Here is a 25,239-nt window from a genome sequence, read left to right as displayed (position 1 = left end):
TGATTTTGTGACTACATACCAGGGATGTGCAAATTAATTCAGAATTAAGAATTGGCTCCTTATCGGTTCTTGAGTGTGAGATTGAATTGGCCACCCCACACAGGAAGTTGAACTGGAACCTAAAATGGATTTAGAGGTAGTAGAATTTACTGAATTAAAGGATTAGTTCACTTTTAAAAAAACTTTTGCTGATAATTTACTCACCCCCATGTCATCCAAGATGTCCATGTCTTTCTTTCTTCAGTCGAAAATAAATTAAGGTTTTTGATGAAAACATTTCTCCATAAAATGGACTTCATTGGGACCCAAACGGTTCAAGGTCCAAATGACAGTTTCAGTGCAGCTTCAAAGGGCTTTAAACGATACCAGACGATGAATAAGGGTCTTATCTAGCGAAACGATCGGTCATTTAAAAAATAAATAAAAAAGTTTAAGTTTTATAAGCACAAATGCTCGCCTTGCTCTGTTCTGTGATGCGCGTTCATGACATCACGTAATACACAATGACGTTGAAAAGGTCACGGTTGACTTAGGCGGAAGTACCGAGTCAGTGTTTACAAATGTGCGGAAGGAGGACCATATACACATATTCAAATGTCTTTGTGTCAGTTTATCGTTTAAAATGCCCATTTCGTGTGCGTATCCTGGGTGTTTTAATATTAAAAAGCCTACTGACTCGGTACTTCCGCCTACCTCAACCGTGACCTTTTCCACGTAATTGCGTATTACGTGACGTCACGAACGCGCATCACAGAACAGAGCAAGAGACGAGCATTTGTGCTTATAAAGCTTCGCTAGATAAGACCCTTATTCATCGTCTGGTATCGTTTAAAGCCCTTTGAAGCTACACTGAAACTGTCATTTGGACCTTGAACCGTTTGGGTCCCAATGAAGTCCATTTTATGGAGAAATGTTTTCATCAAAAACTTTAATTTATTTTCGACTGAAGAAAGAAAGACATGGACATCTTGGATGACATGGGGGTGAGTAAATTATCAGCAAAAGTTTTTTTTAAAAGTGAACTAATCCTTTAAAATTCAAATGATTTCTACAAGTACTGGCATTTTGGGAAGTGCTCTTCTATGGACAATAAATCTATAAGCAATGTAAATAAAGATTATTCAATTATTTTATTAAAAATAAACAAGCATCTAAATGCACACATTCTGTAGTTGACATTTCAAACAGATCTGCATTTAAAGTGAGGTGATAGGTGCAAATGAGTCAAGACCTCCCAATAGCAATTTTTCTCCATTTTTATACACAACATCCTAATTGACTCCTAGCTGACACACATTGTGGACCATATTGAAGCAAAACTGTCTTCCTGCTTCATGCTACACAAGGAACTTGAGGAAAATCCAGCCCTCCATTAATTACTACTCTGCTAAGCTGCTTGTTACAGCAGGCTCTAATTATTTCATGACTAGACTACACTGCAACTACTCACCATCCCACCTGCATTACTCTCACGTCAGTTTGAGCCCATCAAAAATGCCACTCAATAAATGTTTAACCTCTATATATTCTCTAACGTCGTCCTCTCTACAATTCCTCCCATTAACTGATAGAATTAAATACAAGACTCTGTTTCTATTTCCCACATCCAGGCTACTCCTTAATGCCTACTCTACAGGCATCCAGAACAGTCAAATCACAACTTACTTTCAAATAAAGCCTCAAGAGACAACTTTTCATAATTCACCTCTATAAGGATTCACACTAACCTTTTGTGAAAATTAAACATGCACCTTATTACCTCCAAATATTGACCACCAATTAGCACAATTTAATGTCTCTACTAATCTTTAAAGATTTGTCTGTAGCTAAAAAATAAAAATAAATTAAGATTTCAAAAGGTATACTGCTATAATCACTTTAACATGAGCCAAAGATGATAAATTGTCAGTAATTTATGCATACTAAATGTGCAGGCAAATTCTTGTGAAAAAATAAAACAGAGGAAGAGTAAAACATGAGCATATATTTAAACATCCATGAATGAAACACTTATTAGAACACAGTGCCAGTATGGTAGTAATAGGGTAAATGGGTGTGGCAGAGAAACAGGGTACTTTGCATATTAATTAGGAGGAGGAGTGTTTTGTCAGTTTGGTCATGAGAGGACTGAGAAACTTCACAAATCATCAAACAAGAAAATACACTGAAAAACTAATGATTTTTAACAGTAACACACCATTTAAAAGGCACACAAACAGTTTACACCAAACTTCACAGGTTGTAATTTGTGAAGTGATTGTGTCTTTTAAAAACATTCAAATGTGTTTGCAAAAGTTAACCCAAACGTGATGAGCCAAATGTATATTACTAAGAACAACTTGGAGTTTCAGTTAAATAACAAATGATCCAACCTATACTTGCGATAAAATCCACAAGGGGAAGTACTGTTTTATTCCATCCAAGTGTGTGTGCACTTGGATGGGTTAAACGCAGAGCACCAATTTCGAGTATGGGTCACCATACTTGACAATACGTCACGACTTTTTTACATTATTAATGATAGAAGACTTACCCCTTGAGCAGACAATGTATACAAGACAACTGGTAACACAAAACTCCTGTGAAGGGAGATAAACAAACCATCATACGTGCTCTAAAGAAATAAAACACTTTATTTAACTCGGTGACTAAAACTGACAGTCCACTATTTAACATCCAAGTGTCTTGATTTGTAACCAAGCGTAATAAAATGACATCTCTAAATATAAATGTACTTACCAGAGCTTCATTTTGCAAAGCTTTGAGGAAAACGCAGGTAATGTATCCTCGGCGTCTTCACGGTAAGCCTCTGTTAATGGCTTCAAACCTATTCATTTGAGAATCCGGTGCGCGAGCGGGTCGTCCACTTCGAAGGGCAAGAAGTGAGATAAGGATAAATATAAACAATTAGGGCCTAAACGAGAGATTAAAATATAATTTTGCACATGCAGTAAGTCATTTATGAAGTTTTGCTTCTGTGTGTCCTCTGAGAATAAGAGAAGTTCACTCACAAGACAGTTCTGTGTTGAAACGCTCTCCTCGCCGCAGTCGATCACGCTCCGCTGCAAGTGCGCTGTGCTCCGAGAAGAGGGCGGGGTTTTCAGCCGTCAATCACCCGCGCCTCTAAACAAACAGCGATAACATCCAAACTTATCAGTAAACACTGTGCCACTCAATCAGTAAACACTGTGCCACTCATGTAAGCTGAAATATCATTAATGTAGCATATATCTCACACAGGACTGGACATAATAAAACAATGAAAATTACATAAACACATAAACTGAGTTGATTCAAGTAACTCACAGATTAATGCATGTCTAGCTCAATATAATCAGTAATAGGCTGCAAAATGACTAATTTTAACTTTAAAATAGCAGAAGAGAACAAGTAACCTTCCTATGAAGTCTATCTCCATTTGTTTCAGCAAATATAACTGCAACAAATTTATCGGGCAAAAAGTGCACTTTAAATATAGCCTTTTTTGTGGTAGCATTTAGGCTACATCCTTCTGTTTGATAATTGCCTCGGAAAAAAATGAATACAAAAAAACATTATATATATATATATATATATATATATATATATATATATATATATATATATTGTCTGTGATGCGTCCTCCGCATGGATAACAAATCCCCCTATAAAATCAAGAGAAAGAAACAGTTAGTAAAATAATATATATTAATGGTTTATTCAACAAAAAGCCCCAAAAGATATATAAATGTAACTTCTCATCCTCCCATGACTTTAAATCTTAAAGTTTGTGGGGATCTAGAATGGTTTTGGCGGAGGGATATGAAGTAGTGCGGTGAGCAGGTTAAGGGGATTCAGTAAAGTGACGGTACATTTATTGCGAGCGCTGCCAGCACTGGACAGCCTTGAGACTTTACAAGAATTAATCTGAAACTTAAAAAAAACGTACTGGTTCTGCAGTTAGCTTAACGGAGGAATATGATAAGTTCAATAAGTGTTCATAGTTGCGACTGTCAATGTTAAGAGGGCAGATTCTTTGAAAATCAGTATGAACTTAAAGTGTCTCGGCGCGGTGTTAATGGTGTTTCTCACTATAAGTACAGAGGTGCGCAAATCGGAGTCTGCGGTAAGTACTCATTGCTTGTTACTTCTTTTAGTTATATCTTAAAGAACTGTTGCCATTGCTTTGGGTCAATCACACACGCTTTAGTTAAACACAGGTTAGCCTACTTTATAACCTGAAAGTATTGGTTTCCTTGAGATCGCTGAGGACAAGTGCGAGACTTCAATGTGACTTGAAACATGGGATATTCATGTGCAATCGTTAAGATGCAATCCGTTATATTTGTTTGCCTCTACTTTATTGAGTGCAAGTGCAGAGATATGCTCCTCATATAGTCCCAACTGCATGTGGAAATATGTAGGATGTTCTTTTAATGTTGGATATAAAATAACAACTTTATGTAAGATATAATTTAATAATATTTGTAAAGTTTCTCTTGTCAATATAACAGCCTATCTGTCTGTTTTTATTTTTGTTGTTGTTGTGTTTGCTTATTTTTTTACTTATCTATTTATTATCAGTTGTTGTTGTTTTTAATTTCATAAATACACATGTAGTCATTTTAATGCCCATAATATTGCATACTGGTTAACCTCACAGTGGTTATGTTAAATATCTTTTCTTAGCAGTGATTTCTAATCTACACCAACAATTTGTTGCACAAATGTTACTGGTTTAAGCGAATTACATTATTGCCAAATTAAATGCCAGTTTTTACTCATCACAAACCTGATGTGAAATAAGGAATAATTGTTCTCATCTGTAAAAATTTCCATATGAACCTATTCACTGAGCACAATTTTGCTGTCTTGTTAGCCACTACACCAGAGAGTGTTCCTGGTCAATCTGACATGCTTTGCATTAATATATCATGATTGGATACATTGTTGCAAATACAAAGATGTGGCATCACTCTGTGGCCGATTTATTGTCCCGCTGTCAGAGTAGGCAGTAGCAGGAGGCAGACAGGTGAGGACATGTTTAGGGAGGGACCTGTCCTAGAGGTACAGATACAGCAGGGACAGAAGAGCACATGTGGTGACCTTACAACAAAACACATCATGTTCCTGCATTTCCCAAAGGGCATTGTTGTGCACTAGTCCCAACGGGGAGTGTAAATGTAGCTTGCACTTCCGTTCCCAATGATTGGCTGTTGAATTGTCTTGATTTTCAATAACATTTCTGGAGCTCCTTCATTTTACTCCTGAGGTTCCGCCCAATTTCTGTTTCTCAGTTTACAAGGTGAAAGATGGCATCTGTCATTCATAGAGGGAGGAGTTTGCTAGCCATCAGGATAGGCATGTAGACATATAGTGCCGCCCATCCCCCGGATCTAAGACTGCACGACCCTCAGGTCTATTCAATAAGTGAATCTAACCACAGCCTGTTGTTAACACAATCTCTTAACCCCTCAAGTCCTTCAAAAAAATGCCAGTTTATACATACCACCCCCCAGTCCAGTATGTCTCTATGTTTGCCTGATGTGGATTATCAAGGAGCCAGTGTGTGGCACTGATTATTTAGGCCAATTCCAAAATTTGAAACATTTGTTTTATAATGTGACACAAATAGATTGATCATTGAGGCTAGAGTTACTTGCTTTGGCTTTTGCTCAGTGATGAATTTCAAAGATACAGTTAGTGAATCTGACATTGTTCACGATAGAGTTAATAATAAGGCAAATTAGTTTAGAAACATGATGGACAACAGGGTCATCGCTAGTAGGGTTGGGTATCGTTTGTTTTTGTTTTTTTTATACCAGTGCCTAATCAATACTTTTAAAACGGTACCGGTGCCTAAACGGTGTCTGAATTGATAACAAAAACATAAAAAAAATATAAAAAAATTAGCAATTAATAATTGGATTGGCCATTAGCACTAAGCACATTGTCTTTTTCATTCATACTGGACACCAGAGGGGCACCCTCGCACAAAAAATCCACATATCCAGTCACAGAAGTAGCGGAACTCATGAAGCTCCAGGAAATCCCCAATATGGACAAAGGTATTGCTATCCCTGTAACAGAAGATATAAACGTTTCTAATGATAAAACAAATACAATAAACACTCGACTACGACAGGGTATAGTTTATCTGTGCTATTCAAGCCATCTCTGGTATTTTCATAATAATTAAATATATTTATAATCCATTGCCAATCGATGTATTAGTAGCCTATGGAACATATTTTCTGCCTCATTCTGTGACAAGAAGCTACATCAGATCACAAAAGTTGTGGACTAAAAAGGTTATAATGTTCTCTTTTGTTGGACAACAGGTTTAAAAATATGAATACAAGAGAATTTTAGCTTTAGGCATTTTAATTTAAGCATGTTTAGCTTAGCTAGTTAATGGAAGGCTACCTGCTGCCGTCAGAGCAAGTGTAATTACTGCATTCGCGTGCTCCTCGGATGCTCTCATTTCCCGAATTGTGCTTTTAAGTCGGAATGTGAAAACAGCACACCCGCGTTACTACAAAGATTTGTTGGACTTGTATTATTAGAGATTTCGGACTTGAGTTCACGTGCATTTTCTCAGTTGGGAAATTATTTTTCACCGGTGATGATGCTTCTTACGTTCGTTTCGGAGAAACAAAGGACAAATATTTCAATCGATCACTCAGGCATAGCACCGAAATGAGGCACCGAAATCTGCGTTCTGATTCGGCTGGACCGCTGTGTCCAAGTAAACTGTTATTGATAAATCCTTGTCTGATAATAATTTAGGAATCATGTCATGTGTCAGATTTGTGAATGAATATGTGTCGTTTGCAAAAAGGTCTGAAATAGTTTTATTCATTCATTGACTCAAATTAATTCATTTAGACAGTTTACTCTTTTTTTCAAAACATTTGCAGCTGTTTCTCACATCATAACAGAATATAAGTCATAAAACTAATGAAAGAGCGCTGGATGAACACTGGATGAGGTGGATAATTAATCCCCTGTAGGTAACAAAACTTGCAAATGTCTTCTATCTTTTGTCAACAATGAAGCAGCTCTTTATTGCAGGTGCAGCTTGTGAAGACAGTTTATATCCATTAATCCATAACATTATCAAAAAAGTATCAAAATGTTGGGAAACTTAGTGGTGGTGGTGGGGGGGCTATGCACCAGTGCCGATGAAAGGCTAGAAACGCTCCTGGCGGATACCGCTCAATCTAACAAAGAGATGTCCTTTTGAGGAGCCAATGCAGTGTGAAAGAACAGATTTTCTCCTATTTTTAAAATATCAAAGCCTTTTAACTCAAAGCAGAATGGAAATCCTTGCCACAATTCCCACCCCTCTGTCTTTCAGTACTGGCCGCCTAGTGGTGAAATCTAGTATCATGTGACAAAGTGTATTTTAATGATACTTGAAGACAAAAATGTCTTTAGTCAGTAATTAATATATATATATATATATATATATATATATATACATTTATTTTGTTTATATACAAAATAAAATTGTAATTATCTGGGATATTTTAGGTTTTTGTTCTTCTGAAGATGCCAGAACTCACCAGGTCAGAGAGTTTGTTGGTAACTTGAACCTTAGGGGTCTGCTTTGAACGTTTCATACTTGAGGGACTCCATACACTGTGCAGGTCAAGGTGTATGAACATGTATGGGAGTGTGTGTCTGGCGTCTGTATGTGTTCTGCTTCAGATATGTGTGTGAGCGCAGATATGAGCACACTTACATGCTGGGAAATGTACATGTCTGCTTGTATATACAGTACATAATATGGTAATGCACATACATGTTGGTGTGCACTAATCTCTGTGTGTGTGTGTAATAGAATCCACCAAACCCCCTAGCATCACAAATGATGAAGCACCTCAGCTCTCAAAAAAATAAATAAAAAGCACACCAATGAATTCGACTCAAACATCAGCAATCTGTGTTCGCAGCCATAGCATCCATTCAGTACAGCAATATCCTCCCTGAGTGCCTGGGGTTTGCAGCAGTCTCATGCCAGGAGATGGGGACCAAGGTGGGGGTTGGCAGCTCATGATAGTTCTTTCTCTCCTAGAGGACAAGCAAATTCCAATCTTATCTCACCTGCAGGGCAGAGAGGGCCACGAGATGTGCACAGGCAGCCATGCAAGAAACTTCTCAAAGCAGACCCAAGGGATAAAGGGACAGTTCACCCAAAAATTTAAAATTGCTGTTAATATACTCACCCTCCAAGATGATGGTGACTTTTTTCTTTCAGTAGAACAGTAAAGATTTTTAGCTAAAACCGTGGACGTTGGTGATGCTTAAAATCAGCGGCTGCCCGTTTTTTTTATCAAGATATGTAAAATGAATACCCGAGGCTCCTGACGATATATTGAGGTGAAGTGATTGGTCTGTGCAAGAAACTGAACGTTATTTACAATATTTTTACATGTAATATATAGCATCAGGCAAACGGTGCAGAGTGATGTATGGTTCGCAAACTAATCATTCTTTTGAACGAGTTCTTGAGTTAATTAACAGTACAATTTTCATTTTTGGGTGAATTATTTCTTTAAGAGGCTAGTATCAAGACTGTGAAGAGACATTCTGAGTCACTCTGAGTATGTTTATGCTGAGCTTCATGCCCTCATGAGTCAAAGACTATTTAATACTCTTCAATAAGTCATTATACCGTTCTGAGTCATTCTTTATTTTGACTTCTCAGATGTTCCTCCAAAATGTTTTGAGGAGAAATAAAACAGACAAAAAGTAGAAAATAGTTGTTGCATGCTGTAACGTATATATTTATATATATATATATATATATATTTATATATATATATATATTTTTTTTTTTTTAATTATATAAATGTTCAAGCTCAACTGAAAACGCACCAGTTACTGTTTCTAATGCATTGTATGAAAAAACATAACTGAGGTATTTTTCTCAGGAAAAACATCACAGAAGCAGGAGATTCAATCAAAATCTTTTGATCAAGCAGGAGACTTCATCAAAATCTATTGCTGGTAATGAGTGTTAATAGATTAAAAGGTATGTGTGTGTACTGTTGGGGTGCTTATACTTACAATGTGGTGTGAAAGAGATGCAAATACCATTTAGGATAAGGTGGACAGTGATCCTCTTCTCACACCCAATCTCTATTTCCTTCACTGCCTCACCCCCCACAGCGCTAAACCCTAAATAAACTGGCAAATAGCAGCTTTTTCAGTGCGTGGTTAATTTACACCACACATGCAAACACATGCATGCAGTCTGTGTTTGTTTAAGTGATGGAGAGGTCATCAAACTGTGAAAGAACAGTGAGAGAGAAGTTACCTGGACAGTATGAAGACTTTTTATGCAGAGGTTTGTCTGCTTTAGATATCTTCTCATCTCAGTCTGATGAGTTTGAGTGGGAGCAAGAGAACATCTACTGTTGCTCCAGACATCACCTTCATTATCATTCTCTCTGTTTGATAGGCAGACACATAGGGATTCTTGGGTTAAGGCTGGAATATACTACACGACTTTTAATATCTGAACAGATTTTTAAAGCACTAGGCATCATACACTTACCGACTTTGTAAAGAGCACTGTTAGATATTTCAAAGGGTTTTTTACAGTAACTTAGTGGCAACACTGTTGCCAGTAAGTTACTGTAATTAAGATTTACAGTAGCAAACTGTATTTGATCTACAGTTGCAAACTGTAAATTCATCAGTATACTACTGTAATTCATATATTTTAAAATAGATTTCATTAGATTTTATAATATTTATATAAAATTCATTTCATTTTTACTCTACATAGGTACTACTGGCATTCAATTAAAACAGACACAATAACATTGCATGTATAAATACAGTCTTCCGATGCTGGAACTTCACCATTTCTCCCGTCGGACGTTTTGCTGTGCATTATCCTCACAAAGTATCTTTGGTAACACTTTATTTTAGGGTCTCTTAACTAGTTGCTAATTAGCATGCATATTAATAGAATATTAGCCATTTATTAGTAGTAATTAAGCATATATTAATGCCTTATTCTGCATGAATAAGGCATGAATTCTACATCCCTAATCCTACCCAATACCTAAACTTAACAACTACCTTACTAACTATTCATAAGCAGCAAATTAGGAGTTTATTGAGGGAAAAGTAGTTGTTAATAGCTAATAAGTGTTCCCTATTCTAAAGTGTTACCGAATCTTAGGCAACAGAAACATAATGGGGAAAAAAGACAAGCAGCCAAAGAATACATAGCCATTTGCAAAACCCAGGAGCTGCTCCGAAACGTGGCCACCACCTTTGCTCACTATCCACTTTGTTAGTGACAGAAATGTCTTCTCTGAAAAACAAAAAGCAAACCCCATATAGAATACATAAACCTCTCAAAACCATAGTTGCTCTCTTACCATGAATTATCAGTCTCGGGGTGGCTGGCATGCTCATATCTTTCTTGATGCTTCATTGCAGTTGCCTTTAAAACACTAGTACAAAAAATGCAGAAAATCTTAAATTCCTTTAAAAATATTCCTATAACAAACTAATTCTAAAACTAGAAAGGCAGCTAGCCATAAAACCTGTTTAACCTAGCTAACATACGATTTTATTTTCTCAATAGGCAATAGGCCAACATTAAAGGTGACATAGAATGCATGGATACAATATTTTAAAATGTTCTCTGATATCTACATAGAAAGTATGTGGCTTAGGTAAGGGCATAAAATCTCCAGAAACGGTTTTACATGGCCATTTAAAACCCTAGGATTTCTCCCTAGAATGAAATGGTCTGTTATTGGTTTATTTGGAAGGGTCATGAATAATAATGTTGAGCTCTGCTCAGCCTCTGATTGGCTGTTTCACAGTGCGGTTCATTTCAGCTCATTTCTCACACAGCAGGAAGGAAACACAGGGAGGAAAATATATATTTCAAAACTTTTTCTCTCAGTTATATCATCGGATAATTATACTGTATATAAAATGCGGGCATCAGGGAGCGGCAGTACTTACCAAACATTTTACAAGATCAGATGCTTGTCAGTGGTGCTCAGGATCTGTAAATCATTCACCATCATCCTCAGTCATCTCTCCTTACTCTGTTTATGTGGTAAGTGATAAATCTTATGTACTGCAATGTAACAGGCTACTGCTAGCAAGGAGCGAACCATGTCCCTTTAGTGACTCGCGTTATTTTATTAGAACACGTTATTTGTTTTCCGTGCCTTTCTGAATACAGACACCAACCCATCCCTGCACTTCACATCCCCTGCACAGCCTGAAACATAACATTTATTTCCATGATCTGCCATTTTTGCTGTTGTCCTCGCTTGTTTCTTCATAATAACTGCAGAACTTCTGATGATTCAGCTGGTACGTCACAGTCGGTGTTATGTTCTGATTCGCCTATTTTTCACAAGATTTACACAAGAAGGAGGAAACAATGGTGTTTGAGGCTCACTGTATGTCATTTCCATGTACAGAACTGTTATTATTCAACTATGCCCAGGTAAATACAGTTTTCCTTTCTATGGCATCTTTAACTAACACCTGAACAAAATTTCACATTAGTTGACCTAACGTTAATATAAGATAAGCGTTGCTCGTTAAAAACCATTTTAATTCGGTAACTTAATTCAATATGCTGACAAAAGTCGTTTGAAACGACAGTGCAGTTTACCATAGTAAAGTTGGCTACCACCATGTTTTTGATGGGTAAATGTTACTAGGTTAAACTGGTGTGCAAAAATCTGACACAAACACACAGACAAACGTACATATATTTTTACCTTTACGTTTTATTCTCTCGTAAGGTGCATCGACACAGTGTAGATGCTCTCCGGGAACTCTTCCACTCTCGCAGGTTCATCCCCGGGCAAAATCCGCGGTGCTGCCTCGCTGCTTTCGTGTATTCCTCGGACGCAAGTGGTGTGGCACGGCATGACTCAACTCGACAAAAGACAATATACTATAGAACCCATTATATAGATATATAGTATATATCTACAGTGGATGCGGACAGTAAAGTGATGCCAGTAAATATTTCTGATGTACAGATTTACTCCAAGCACTCGTGCTGTTTCTGACATGAAGGGCAAATGGATTTTACAATGATTACAGGCAGTAACATGTCCAATATAGTCAGTATAGTCAGCTGTTGCGGCATTGTAGACATGGTGTAGGGCAAATCGTATCAATCCAAATGTAAGAAATGAGGGAAACAAAACAACCTCAATAGAATGGCGCCAAAGAGGCTGTTAGCAAATACAGTAGTACAGCAATTTTAAAAAATACAGTAAGTCTCTGTATGTGGGGTCTGACGTCACAGAAAATTCCTATGATGCAAAGGGTATTACAGTTATTTAATGTAAAGGGAATTTGCAGTATTATACTGGGTGATGTACAGTAAATAACTGTAGAAATTACAGAAATGTCTGACAAAGGAAAACTGGGCATCATACATTACACGACCGATGATCATACATTACCAGACTTTAAAGGTCCCCTGAAATGCTTTGAAACATGCAGTGTTATTCTATCTGTTGGCGTAATTTTAACTGAAACAGGAAGACAGGGCGAATAGCCAATAGCGTTCGTTTATATCACATTTGACAGGGTATGACAGCCACAATCTCATCCATATTGCTATAAAATATAGCATTCTGTGTGAATTCAAATAGGTCCGATATGTTTTGTTAACTGCTCCGAATCGCGCATGTGATCCACTCCATGCTATCGTGTCTCTGGACCGGAGCAGAGTGTGTGTGTGGTGCAGTGGTTACTTATTTTTTTCCTCAATGGAAAGCATATTTATGATAATAATAATAATAAACTTTATTTTATATAGCGCCTTTAAAAGTAGCATCTCAAAGCGCTTTACATACAAATATGAAGTAAAAAAGATACACACAAGAGTACAAGCAGTAAAAAACAAATAAAACAATACAAGGCCAATATAATAAAACACAAAGTAATCACATAAATTACATAAAAGCTACCCTAAAAAGTAAGTTTTAAGGGACGATTTAAAAACACTAAGAGATTCTGCATTTCTAATCTCAGAGGGCAGGGAATTCCACAATTTAGGAGCCAATGAAGAGAAAGCCCGATCACCCATAGTTTTAAGCCGAGTTGATTGAACAGTTAAAAGACCAGCTTCAGAGGAGCGTAGTCAGTATTCTGGCAGCTGAATTTTGTACCAACTGTAATTTACTTACAGTTTACTTTACTTACAAGCTTTTGAAACTCCAGCCAGCAAAGCATTACAATAATCAATACGCGAAAACACAAAAGTGTTGATTAACTTTTCAGCCACAGAAAAATTGTACATGGGATGTAATTTGGCAATGTTTCTGAGATGACAAAAAGATTACTTGACTGTATTACGAACATGCGGATCAAATGTTAAGTTGGCGTCAAATATCACCCCCAGATTTTTTGGTTTAGTTTGAAACTGTAAAGCAGAGCCATACTGTCTGAATCGTTCCCTGTCCCCTATATAGTGCACTATGTGCCATTCACCGTACCGAAAATACAAATTCTGTGAACAAGTGACCTATTTCAGCACACTGGCATACAGATAACCTTAAGACTAACATATTGATACAAACACCCAAAAAACTTCAATTTTGATTTCATGGGACCTTTAAAGTTTTCCGATCAAAACAAACTCATGCAGAAACGTGCACCGTGGTGCTACACATGACAAATGAAAACAATATGTGTTCTAAAATCAGCTGAAAATTTCAAACATGTTTGATATCCTTCGACTGGAAGGAATCAAAGTCTGAAGCTAAAAAATCTGAGTCTGTGACCATCATACACTACGCAATTTTCTGTGGAATCTGTCAGCTGTAATCTGCAGACTGGCTCTGGCTTTCCTTAACTAGCGTCAACTTGTTCAGACTGTAAAATCGGGGAAAAAATCGTGTTGTGTATTCCAGGCTTTAGTGCATTACAGAAATCCGTGGTACATTACATTGCTTTTAGCAGATCCAGCAAATTAGAGAGCTACAAAGTTAATATCTTTCTAAGAACTTTGAATTTACATTTCATATTTTTAAAGTTCATGTAATACTTTTTCATTACATTTACCAATACTATTCAAACATGTTAGCCATCTCAAAAAATGGTCCATAATACCTTCATTGCTATAAATTCTTCAAACATTCTGCATAAGATGAGAGCAGAAGTTCTGAAATGGTTTTGTTTCAGGACCCACACTTTACAATGGACATCAAGACAAGGATCAACACACTATAATATGCTGTTATGCCAAGGGATAGTTCACCCAAAAATAAAAAAGTCTTTACTTACCCAAATCCAAACGTGCATAACTTTCTTTTTTCTGTGGAACATAAAAGAAGATATTTTGACAAATGCCTCAAGTCAGCGGTCAACAAAATTCTTCAAAACATCTTTGGGGTCATTCCGTGTCAACTCAAGCAGAGGTCCCCGGTTCAAATTTTTGATTTTGATAATATTTTTTTCTGAAGAAAGACAGACATGTATAATGATGAAAGCCAAAATATTAAATGTCATGGATGAATATTTACTGATTAATCCACTATTTTGTAGAGGGGGGTCTCTGAAACTGAATGATGTAGGGCCTTTAAAATGTAGATTCTAAAAGCAAAGTTTATTAAGAACTAGAATATAAAATCATATTGCGATATCTTTAATACTTCTTGAGTTATAGGCATGCAAACTTTGGAAAAATAATATTTAATGCCCCCAGACAGGTATTTTCAATGCAGTTGCTTTGACAGAATTAAATGAGATACATTTCTAGTTTCAACATTATTTGTTCTTGTGACATTCCTCTCTAAAAGAAAAGTATCATATTTTTGCAAATTGACCCACATTTGGTTTTTGACTACTGAAAATGTATATTTTAACAATTTACTCTTGGAGCCATATTGAGATTCCAATATCTCTGGAACCGAACCATATAGGGCCTTAAAAATGAAGAAGCCAAAAGTAAAGTTTGTTAAGACCCAATATCTAAAAGGGCATTGAGATATCTTTAATACTTGTTGAGTTACAGTAAAGCAAACTTTGGAGAAAAGAACTTGAAAAGTGCTCTTTCCCCATTTATGAATGGTCACCATTGGCACATAATGCAACAAAGATTGCTAAAGTCACCATATTTTACTAACTGACCTACTAATCTCTGTGTAAAATTAATATTGTGATGCTGCCATCTTTCTTAAGTCATGTTTAACCCCCTGTGATTTGGCTCTGAATCTCAGGTGAAATTTGCCATTTTGACCTCCACTCTACAAAATAGAGGATTACTTAGTAAATATTCATTCATGACATTTAATATTTTGGTTTTCATCACTATACATGTTTATCTTTCTTCAGAAAAAAATATTAGCAAAATCTAAAATTTGAGCCGGGGAAATTTCTGAAATTTGGTTGAGTTGACACGGAATGATCCGCTGGTGTTCTTTTCATTTTTGGGTAAACTATGCCTTTATTGTAAAAGCTAATGTAAAATGTTGTAAGGAAACCTTCAGAGTAATGTTTGGACAGTTTATAGTACGTGAGTGTTTTATTTATTTCAGAGTATGATGTTATATGCCAGGGGCCATATCCACAAACACTTAAGAATTCTCCTAAATTGAACTGAACTGAATCTTAGCTTAGAGGCTACTTTCCACACAGGCATGAGCAATATGTCTATAGAAAACTAGAAATTCTACTTTTCAACAAACTAATTCAAATTGAAAACAATTATGTAATGCAAAGGTGCATTTCTCTCTACAGGTGTGTCACTGTACTGTGGAGATGGCAGCATTTTCAACTTGATCTTCACAGCACACTCACTCAGAAAACACTATTTTATTCATAGATAATAAAAATATCTCCTTACTATTTTTTTTTACCAAAACATTCATAGTCATTAAGTTTTTCTGTGCTTTCGGCAAGCTTCATGTGTGCACTTGAGTGTGGAATAGGCTATAAAGGCTCATTATGGTTTACTTCTTGCCTAACTTGTGCATGAAAAGAAGTACACAATTCAATTAAAGAAATTATCGTGAAATATTTCTAAAGTGTTTATGTTCTGAGGCAGATTACCGGCAAAAGTAATTTTAGGATGGTTTGTGATTTGGTGTATTGCCTGGGAGTGTTTTGAGGCATGTCTGCTCTGGTGCGGTTGGGCAAGTGGAGTGCAATTGAAAGTGATCTAAAATCAGAGACATTAAAAACATAAGGGGTGTCGGATTCAGTGTTCAGAGAGGAGTAGTGAAGTACAAACGGGAAGTGTGGAGCAATAGTACAGTACATTCCTTGATGGATTTGATAGCAGTGTTGCTGCCTGCTTGTGTAAAGTACAAATACACGTTGGTAGAGTTGCGCTGAATGAGGTGATTACTTAGGTGGGCAACAGGCACATTAATCATATCCAAGTTTAATAACTAGCACTTTTCCAGAAAAATACACTGGGCAGTCTTGATTGGACTTGTCTTTATCTATAGGAATGTCATACTGTATATGTTGCAAATATATCTTAAGAGAAACACAGCCCCATCTTAAGACCAAGAAAACAGGATATCTATGTGCATATGTGTTTAAGTCAACTATAGCTGATATATCTGTTATCTTATACTGTAACGTATACTGCCTCCTCCCTCTTTTATCTGTTATCTTATACTGTAACTTATACTGTCTCATCCCTCCTTTATCTGTTATCTTAAACTGTATCTTATACTGCCTCCTCCCTCTTTTATCTGTTATCTTATACTGTAACTTATACTGTCTCATCCCTCCTTTATCTGTTATCTTATACTGTAACTTATACTGCCTCCTCCCTCTTTTATCTGTTATCTTATACTGTAACTTATACTGCCTCCTCCCTCTTTTATCTGTTATCTTATACTGTAACGTATACTGTCTCCTCCCTCTTTTATCTGTTATCTTATACTGTAACTTATACTGTCTCCTCCCTCTTTTATCTGTTATCTTATACTGTAACGTATACTGTCTCCTCCCTCTTTTATCTGTTATCTTATACTGTAACTTATACTGTCTCCTCCCTCTTTTATCTGTTATCTTATACTGTAACGTATACTGTCTCCTCCCTCTTTTATCTGTTATCTTATACTGTAACTTATACTGCCTCCTCCCTCATTATCTGTTATCTTAAACTGTAACTTATACTGCCTCCTCCCTCTTTTATCTGTTATCTTAAACTGTAACTTATACTGCCTCCTCCCTCTTTTATCTGTTATCTTATACTGTAACTTATACTGTCTCCTCCCTCCTTTATCTGTTATCTTATACTGTAACTTATACTGCCTCCTCCCTCTTTTATCTGTTATCTTATACTGTAACTTATACTGCCTCCTCCCTCATTATCTGTTATCTTATACTGTAACTTATACTGTCTCCTCCCTCCTTTATCTGTTATCTTATACTGTAACTTATACTGTCTCCTCCCTCTTTTATCTGTTATCTTATACTGTAACTTATACTGCCTCCTCCCTCTTTTATCTGTTATCTTATACTGTAACTTATACTGTCTCCTTCCTCTTTTATCTGTTATCTTATACTGTAACTTATACTGCCTCCTCCCTCATTATCTGTTATCTTATACTGTAACTTATACTGCCTCCTCCCTCTTTTATCTGTTATCTTATACTGTAACTTATACTGTCTCCTCCCTCTTTTATCTGTTATCTTAAACTGTAACTTATACTGCCTCCTCCCTCTTTTATCTGTTATCTTATACTGTAACTTATACTGTCTCCTCCCTCCTTTATCTGTTATCTTATACTGTAACTTATACTGCCTCCTCCCTCTTTTATCTGTTATCTTATACTGTAACTTATACTGTCTCCTTCTTCTTTTATCTGTTATCTTATACTGTAACTTATACTGTCTCATCCCTCCTTTATCTGTTATCTTATACTGTAACTTATACTGCCTCCTCCCTCTTTTATCTGTTATCTTATACTGTAACTTATACTGCCTCCTCCCTCATTATCTGTTATCTTATACTGTAACTTATACTGCCTCCTCCCTCTTTTATCTGTTATCTTATACTGTAACTTATACTGCCTCCTCCCTCATTATCTGTTATCTTATACTGTAACTTATACTGTCTCCTCCCTCTTTTATCTGTTATCTTATACTGTAACTTATACTGCCTCCTCCCTCTTTTATCTGTTATCTTATACTGTAACTTATACTGCCTCCTCCCTCTTTTATCTGTTATCTTATACTGTAACTTATACTGCCTCCTCCCTCTTTTATCTGTTATCTTATACTGTAACTTATACTGCCTCCTCCCTCATTATCTGTTATCTTATACTGTAACTTATACTGTCTCCTCCCTCCTTTATCTGTTATCTTATACTGTAACTTATACTGTCTCCTCCCTCCTTTATCTGTTATCTTATACTGTAACTTATACTGTCTCCTCCCTCCTTTATCTGTTATCTTATACTGTAACTTATACTGCCTCCTCCCTCTTTTATCTGTTATCTTATACTGTAACTTATACTGTCTCCTCCCTCTTTTATCTGTTATCTTAAACTGTAACTTATACTGCCTCCTCCCTCTTTTATCTGTTATCTTATACTGTAACTTATACTGTCTCATCCCTCCTTTATCTGTTATCTTAAACTGTAACTTATACTGTCTCCTCCCTCTTTTATCTGTTATCTTAAACTGTAACTTATACTGTCTCCTCCCTCTTTTATCTGTTATCTTAAACTGTAACTTATACTGCCTCCTCCCTCTTTTATCTGTTATCTTATACTGTAACTTATACTGTCTCCTCCCTCTTTTATCTGTTATCTTATACTGCCTCCTCCCTCTTTTATCTGTTATCTTATACTGTAACTTATACTGTCTCCTCCCTCCTTTATCTGTTATCTTATACTGTAACTTATACTGCCTCCTCCCTCATTATCTGTTATCTTATACTGTAACTTATACTGCCTCCTCCCTCTTTTATCTGTTATCTTATACTGTAACGTATACTGCCTCCTCCCTCTTTTATCTGTTATCTTATACTGTAACTTATACTGTCTCCTCCCTCTTTTATCTGTTATCTTATACTGTAACTTATACTGCCTCCTCCCTCTTTTATCTGTTATCTTATACTGTCTCCTCCCTCTTTTATCTGTTATCTTATACTGTAACTTATACTGTCTCCTCCCTCTTTTATCTGTTATCTTATACTGTCTCCTCCCTCTTTTATCTGTTATCTTATACTGTCTCCTCCCTCTTTTATCTGTTATCTTATACTGTAACGTATACTGCCTCCTCCCTCTTTTATCTGTTATCTTATACTGTCTCCTCCCTCTTTTATCTGTTATCTTATACTGTCTCCTCCCTCTTTTATCTGTTATCTTATACTGTAACGTATACTGCCTCCTCCCTCTTTTATCTGTTATCTTATACTGTCTCCTCCCTCTTTTATCTGTTATCTTATACTGTAACTTATACTGCCTCCTCCCTCTTTTATCTGTTATCTTATACTGTCTCCTCCCTCTTTTATCTGTTATCTTATACTGTAACGTATACTGCCTCCTCCCTCTTTTATCTGTTATCTTATACTGTCTCCTCCCTCTTTTATCTGTTATCTTATACTGTAACTTATACTGTCTCCTCCCTCTTTTATCTGTTATCTTATACTGTCTCCTCCCTCTTTTATCTGTTATCTTATACTGTCTCCTCCCTCTTTTATCTGTTATCTTATACTGTAACGTATACTGCCTCCTCCCTCCTTTATCTGTTATCTTATACTGTCTCCTCCCTCTTTTATCTGTTATCTTATACTGTAACTTATACTGTCTCCTCCCTCTTTTATCTGTTATCTTATACTGTCTCCTCCCTCTTTTATCTGTTATCTTATACTGTCTCCTCCCTCTTTTATCTGTTATCTTATACTGTAACGTATACTGCCTCCTCCCTCCTTTATCTGTTATCTTATACTGTAACTTATACTGTGTCCTCCCTCTTTTATCTGTTATCTTATACTGTAACTTATACTGTCTCCTCCCTCTTTTATCTGTTATCTTATACTGTCTCCTCCCTCTTTTATCTGTTATCTTATACTGTCTCCTCCCTCTTTTATCTGTTATCTTATACTGTAACGTATACTGCCTCCTCCCTCCTTTATCTGTTATCTTATACTGTAACTTATACTGTCTCCTCCCTCTTTTATCTGTTATCTTATACTGTCTCCTCCCTCTTTTATCTGTTATCTTATACTGTCTCCTCCCTCTTTTATCTGTTATCTTATACTGTAACGTATACTGCCTCCTCCCTCTTTTATCTGTTATCTTATACTGTCTCCTCCCTCTTTTATCTGTTATCTTATACTGTAACTTATACTGTCTCCTCCCTCTTTTATCTGTTATCTTATACTGTCTCCTCCCTCTTTTATCTGTTATCTTATACTGTCTCCTCCCTCTTTTATCTGTTATCTTATACTGTAACGTATACTGCCTCCTCCCTCCTTTATCTGTTATCTTATACTGTAACTTATACTGTGTCCTCCCTCTTTTATCTGTTATCTTATACTGTCTCCTCCCTCCTTTATCTGTTATCTTATACTGTAACTTATACTGTGTCCTCCCTCTTTTATCTGTTATCTTATACTGTAACTTATACTGTGTCCTCCCTCTTTTATCTGTTATCTTAAACTGTATCTTATACTGTGTCCTCCCTCTTTTATCTGTTATCTTATACTGAACTGCACTATCAGTAGATGAAGTGATTTCTTGTTCTTCAATGCTATGTGAAAACTTGTGCTTACCCCATATCTTCCATCTATCTATCTATCTAATTTGAAAACAAATCAATGTTGACAGTACTTTTTGTAAAAACGGAGATACATTTTTTTCAGACTTCGTTGATGGATAGAATTTTTTTTTTTTTAACTGTCATTTGTGATCAAATGAATGCATCCTTGCTGAATAAAAGTATAAATTTCTTAATAAAATGCTTACTGACCCCAGAACAGCAGTAGTGTATATAATTTAAAATATAAGTGTAGTTTATTATCACATGTTATTTTACATACAGACTTTGCATTTGAAACAAACACTCTGCAAACAAACCCTTTGGTATCAAAGTAGTTACTCAAGTGTAGGGTGTCATGGGTTTTTTATTCATAGTTTACACACCATACTGGAATTACAGTATCACGTCTAAATTTGTAATCACACTAAAGTTGACCTTTAATGTAATCTAAGACCTTAAGGAGTGAGCCATCCGTTCCTCTGACACACTATGGAAATCTATCTAAATTAGCTCCAGTGTTATTATAAAAGTGAAAAAGCATTTCATCCAGGCCATGGAGGTGGGAGTGAGACAGTCTGTGCGAGACAGACATTGTAATATGCTAGTGTCTAGCCTGCATTAAAACAAGGTTGTAATTATACAGCTTTTGTCAGTTAGAGATGTGTGTGCATGTTTCTTCAATGTCTTTTTCAACAATAAGCGACAATAGATCTTGTTTCAACATGTATCAGTTTTTCAGCTTTAGAGAGCTAGAGTCATATGCCCCTTCCCTAAACAGCAAACATATTTAGTTTTCATGTCATACACACCCTTCCTTTTCAACTTTTGGGTGATCTTCAGCTCCCCATTTTCTTAGCCTTTTTTCACTCCCATCTGCTTCTGCTATTAGTGGTGAATGGAGGCAGTCGTGGCTCCCCTGTGTATCTCTGGGCAGCCGTGTTTCACTGCATGGATGTGCACGTGAAGAGCAGCTAATGTTTGCTCTGTTTCCAGTAAACAGTAAATCAGATTATGCTTTAGATCTCAAAAACATAGCTGTTTAGATTAGCAAAAAGAAATTCTATTTGTCTTCTAGATATAAAATTAATGGGAATTCTGATCCGTCATATATATTTTTTTTTTATTGATTTATTTTATGTATGTGGATATTTGCAAGTAAATAATATATTTTTTTAAGTAAATATACAAATTTACTGTGATGTCTTGTCTTGTTTTTCTTGGCATAGCAATGCTTTTCCAACAATGCTCTGGCATCCGTGGCATTTTATCATCTATCTGCCTCTTCCCTTGTGACAACACAGGATTTTTTAAAGACTTTGTCAATGGGAGAGGTAACTTTATAAGTAATATGTTCAAAATATCATCTTTTAAATAAAAAGGTTTGCCGAAAGCTACAGCTATTGCTGTGTTTAAACTGCTATATGACAAAAGTGCTTGAAGACGTAATTCATTTGAGCCCTGCAGTTTTAGATTCATAGGCAAGCTGGGTATGGCATGCGGGTTTGAACACGCTCTGTTAGGGATAGAATTAGATCTCCAGTTTATAGTTCAGGTGAGAACTTGTCTTACAATCATTGGAGTGCCAGTCCACATCCAGTTGCTTCTCTTCTGTGATCCCCGCTCTGCAAATGTCACTGTAATTTTCGTTTATCGTTTCACCGTTACTCTGATATTACAAATGAAAGCTGATTCCAAGAGAGGAGTTACTTATTTAGCAGTCTATAACTATTTTCCATTGCAGTTATATACAGCATCCCTCTTTGTAGCGTCATCTTTGGTGTTGAAAGGAGGGACTCCGTGGTTCAAGAGCCCAGCTGCTGTTGCATAAACTGCTCAAAGCCGATCTGCAAATATTTAGAGAGAATGCTGTTTGTACCAAATTACATTAGGTGCACCGGGACATGTTGACATAGTTGCATTTTAAACAAGTAGAGATTAGATTGTTTATATTGTGCCTTCTTAGAAATTATACTGACAGTTTCTCTTTCTCTTGGGAAACTTGTGTGTTTTGGGAATTTAATAAGAGCTTTATCTGTTCAGTCAGTGATGTGGACACAAATGTCCAGCAATTCATAGAAAGTCAGGCATTGTTAATGTATCATTTCAGTAAAAGAAGTGTTTTTTTTTTTATGGCAGATACCAATACCTTTTAAGTGTGGGATAATAGATATGACTTATTCTCAATTATTATTATTATTATTATTGTTTGATAATAATAAAACCAATACTACAGCAGTTAATATTGTTAATAATAATTGGTATGTTTCTGAAATATATCTTACTCGATTATTTATTTTAAACAGCTGTTACATAAAAAAAAATCAGTGCTGTCAAATGATTAAACAAGATTAATCGCATCCAAAATAAAAGTTGTTGTTTACATAATATATGTGACCCTGGACCACAAAACCAGTCTTATGTCACTGGCGTATATTTGTAGCAATAGCTAAAAATACATTGTATGGGTCAAAATTATTGATTTTTATTTTATGCCAAAAATCATTAGGATATTGAGTAAAGATTATGTTCCATGAAGATATTTGGTAAATTTCTTACTGTAAATATATCAAAACGTCATATTTGTTTAGTAATATGCATTGCTAAGAACTTCATTTGGACAACTTTAAAGGTGATTTTCTCAATATTTAGATTTTTTTGCACCCTCAGATTCCAGATTTTCAAATAGTTGTATCTCGGCCGAATATTGTCCCATCATAACAAACTTATTTATTCAGCTTTCAGATGATGTATAAATCTCGAAAAACTGACTCTTATGAATGGTTTTGTGGTCCAGGGTCACATATGTGTGTGTACTGTGTATATTTGTTGTCTATATAAATACACACACATAAAGTATATATTTTGAAAATATTTACATGTATATATTTATGTTCATATAATTTATATTATATATATTTAATATATAAAGATGACATATTGTTCTTAAACATATACATGCATGATACATAATAAATATACAAAGTACACACATTTATCATGTAGGCTAAACAAAACCTTTTATTTTGGATGTGATAAATCGCGATTAATCGTTTGACAGCACTAAAAAAAGAATTAAATTAAATTATTTAATTTGCCTCTCAAAAACATTTCTTATTTTTATCAACGTTCAAAACATTGGTGCTGCTTAATATTTTGTTTCAGGATGAATAGTAATTTCAAAATAACATAATGACAACATAATTTATTTGAAATACTATTTTTTTATAACAATGTAAAACTCTTTACTGTCACTTTTAATCTGTCTTTTCTGAATAAAAGTATTCATTTCTTTAAAACAAACACAAAAAAAAACATTTTGACCCAAAACTTTTGAACAGTAGTGTCTATTAAATAACCAATAATAAATGTAGAAAAAAAGAGCATGAAAGTGTGAATACTACACAAACCAAACACTGGCTGATCTGTAACTTTCCCCTTGGAGTCCTGGAAACAGATTGCTGCTAATGGCTTTTGCATGTGCTTGCATTCAAAAGTCTTCTCATATTAAATCTGAAGTTAGGCTCCTCAATGAGCAAAACACATACAGAGTTTGTTGTCATTTTCCGAGTAAAGATCTAGTGGAGTTTAAGGAGATCGCCAGTGCAATATGATTATATTCTGACATTACCTTAGTAAACATTTGCACCCCCATGCACGATTTCCCCTCAACTGCCCCCACGTGAGCCACTCAGCCATAGCTGGTTAATTGGTAGAGGTCAAAGGTCATTCTTTTCTTAGCTCCACAGGAATAGGAATAAAAGAATTCCAGGGAAGAACCATTGCAGGACATCAGAAGGAGGTGCTTTCTGGCTCATTAGATTCAAAAGAGTTGTAGCCTAAAAACATGTTTAGAAGAGATTCTTGGGATATCCTTTTTCTGTTTTCTCATTCCATGGACCTTGAAGTCATGAAATCCAGCAGTGACTGTGGAAAAGGAATGCAGTGAAATGTGTTATTCTTACTGTTATTGCTGAATGGTGCCTGGAGAAAAAATAGCTTTTCAGTGTGTTTCTGTTGAGCAAAATGAATTTGTCACAATGCAGGACCATTTCACTGAAAAAGTGAAAGCTAAAAAGTCATTCAAAATGCTCACAGCACTTAATACTTTATTTGTTAACCGGCAGTCTTGAAGTGTGTGGCTATGAGAGTGAAATGGGTGTGATAATGGGACAGAGAGGAAAAGTTAATAATGTTTAATAAAGGGATTGCACCTTGACCTCAGTAATCAATGCCTGGATGATTCACTTTTCCCTGTACCTCCCCTGTTTTTCCCCATCATTAGACTAACACTTTGAGCTGCTGCAAGCTGATACAGACTCTATTATGCATCCCAGCTTAAAACAATTACTACGTAAAAGATTTTTCATTGATGTACTTGCCAGTTTGAAATATTTCTGATCAAATTAGTGTAAATGGCCAAAACATTCCACTGTGAGCTTGTGTGTGATTATGATCATGTGTTTGTATATGTGTGTGTTTGATTGGGTCTGCTGCCACTTTGTTCTGTCT

At 35.8% G+C, this 25,239-nt stretch overlaps 2 protein-coding genes across 2 annotated transcripts in view; one reads left to right on the top strand and one right to left on the bottom strand.

Moving 5' to 3' along the window:
- LOC306874048 (uncharacterized protein) overlaps positions 1 to 3,079 on the bottom strand; it is a 110,011-nt gene extending 106,932 nt beyond the window's left edge. The window contains exons 1-3 of the mRNA XM_079423768.1: positions 3,012 to 3,079; positions 2,740 to 2,866; positions 2,534 to 2,579 (exon numbers count right to left, since the gene is read on the bottom strand). Coding sequence (XP_079279894.1) covers positions 2,534 to 2,579; positions 2,740 to 2,750 — 57 coding nt within the window. The 5' untranslated portion in view covers positions 2,751 to 2,866; positions 3,012 to 3,079. The remainder of the gene's footprint in view (positions 1 to 2,533; positions 2,580 to 2,739; positions 2,867 to 3,011) is intronic.
- A 948-nt stretch (positions 3,080 to 4,027) lies between these two features.
- LOC306847771 (uncharacterized protein) overlaps positions 4,028 to 25,239 on the top strand; it is a gene marked incomplete at its 5' end in the record, with an annotated part of 57,388 nt that continues 36,176 nt past the window's right edge. Inside the window, one exon of the mRNA XM_079381917.1 lies at positions 4,028 to 4,105. Within this exon, the coding sequence (XP_079238043.1) occupies positions 4,028 to 4,105 (78 nt within the window). The remainder of the gene's footprint in view (positions 4,106 to 25,239) is intronic.

Source organism: Barbus barbus (genome assembly GCF_936440315.1).
Source record: "Barbus barbus genome assembly, chromosome: 1".
NCBI lineage: Eukaryota > Metazoa > Chordata > Actinopteri > Cypriniformes > Cyprinidae > Barbus > Barbus barbus.
This window is presented reverse-complemented; position numbering and strand designations above follow the sequence as displayed.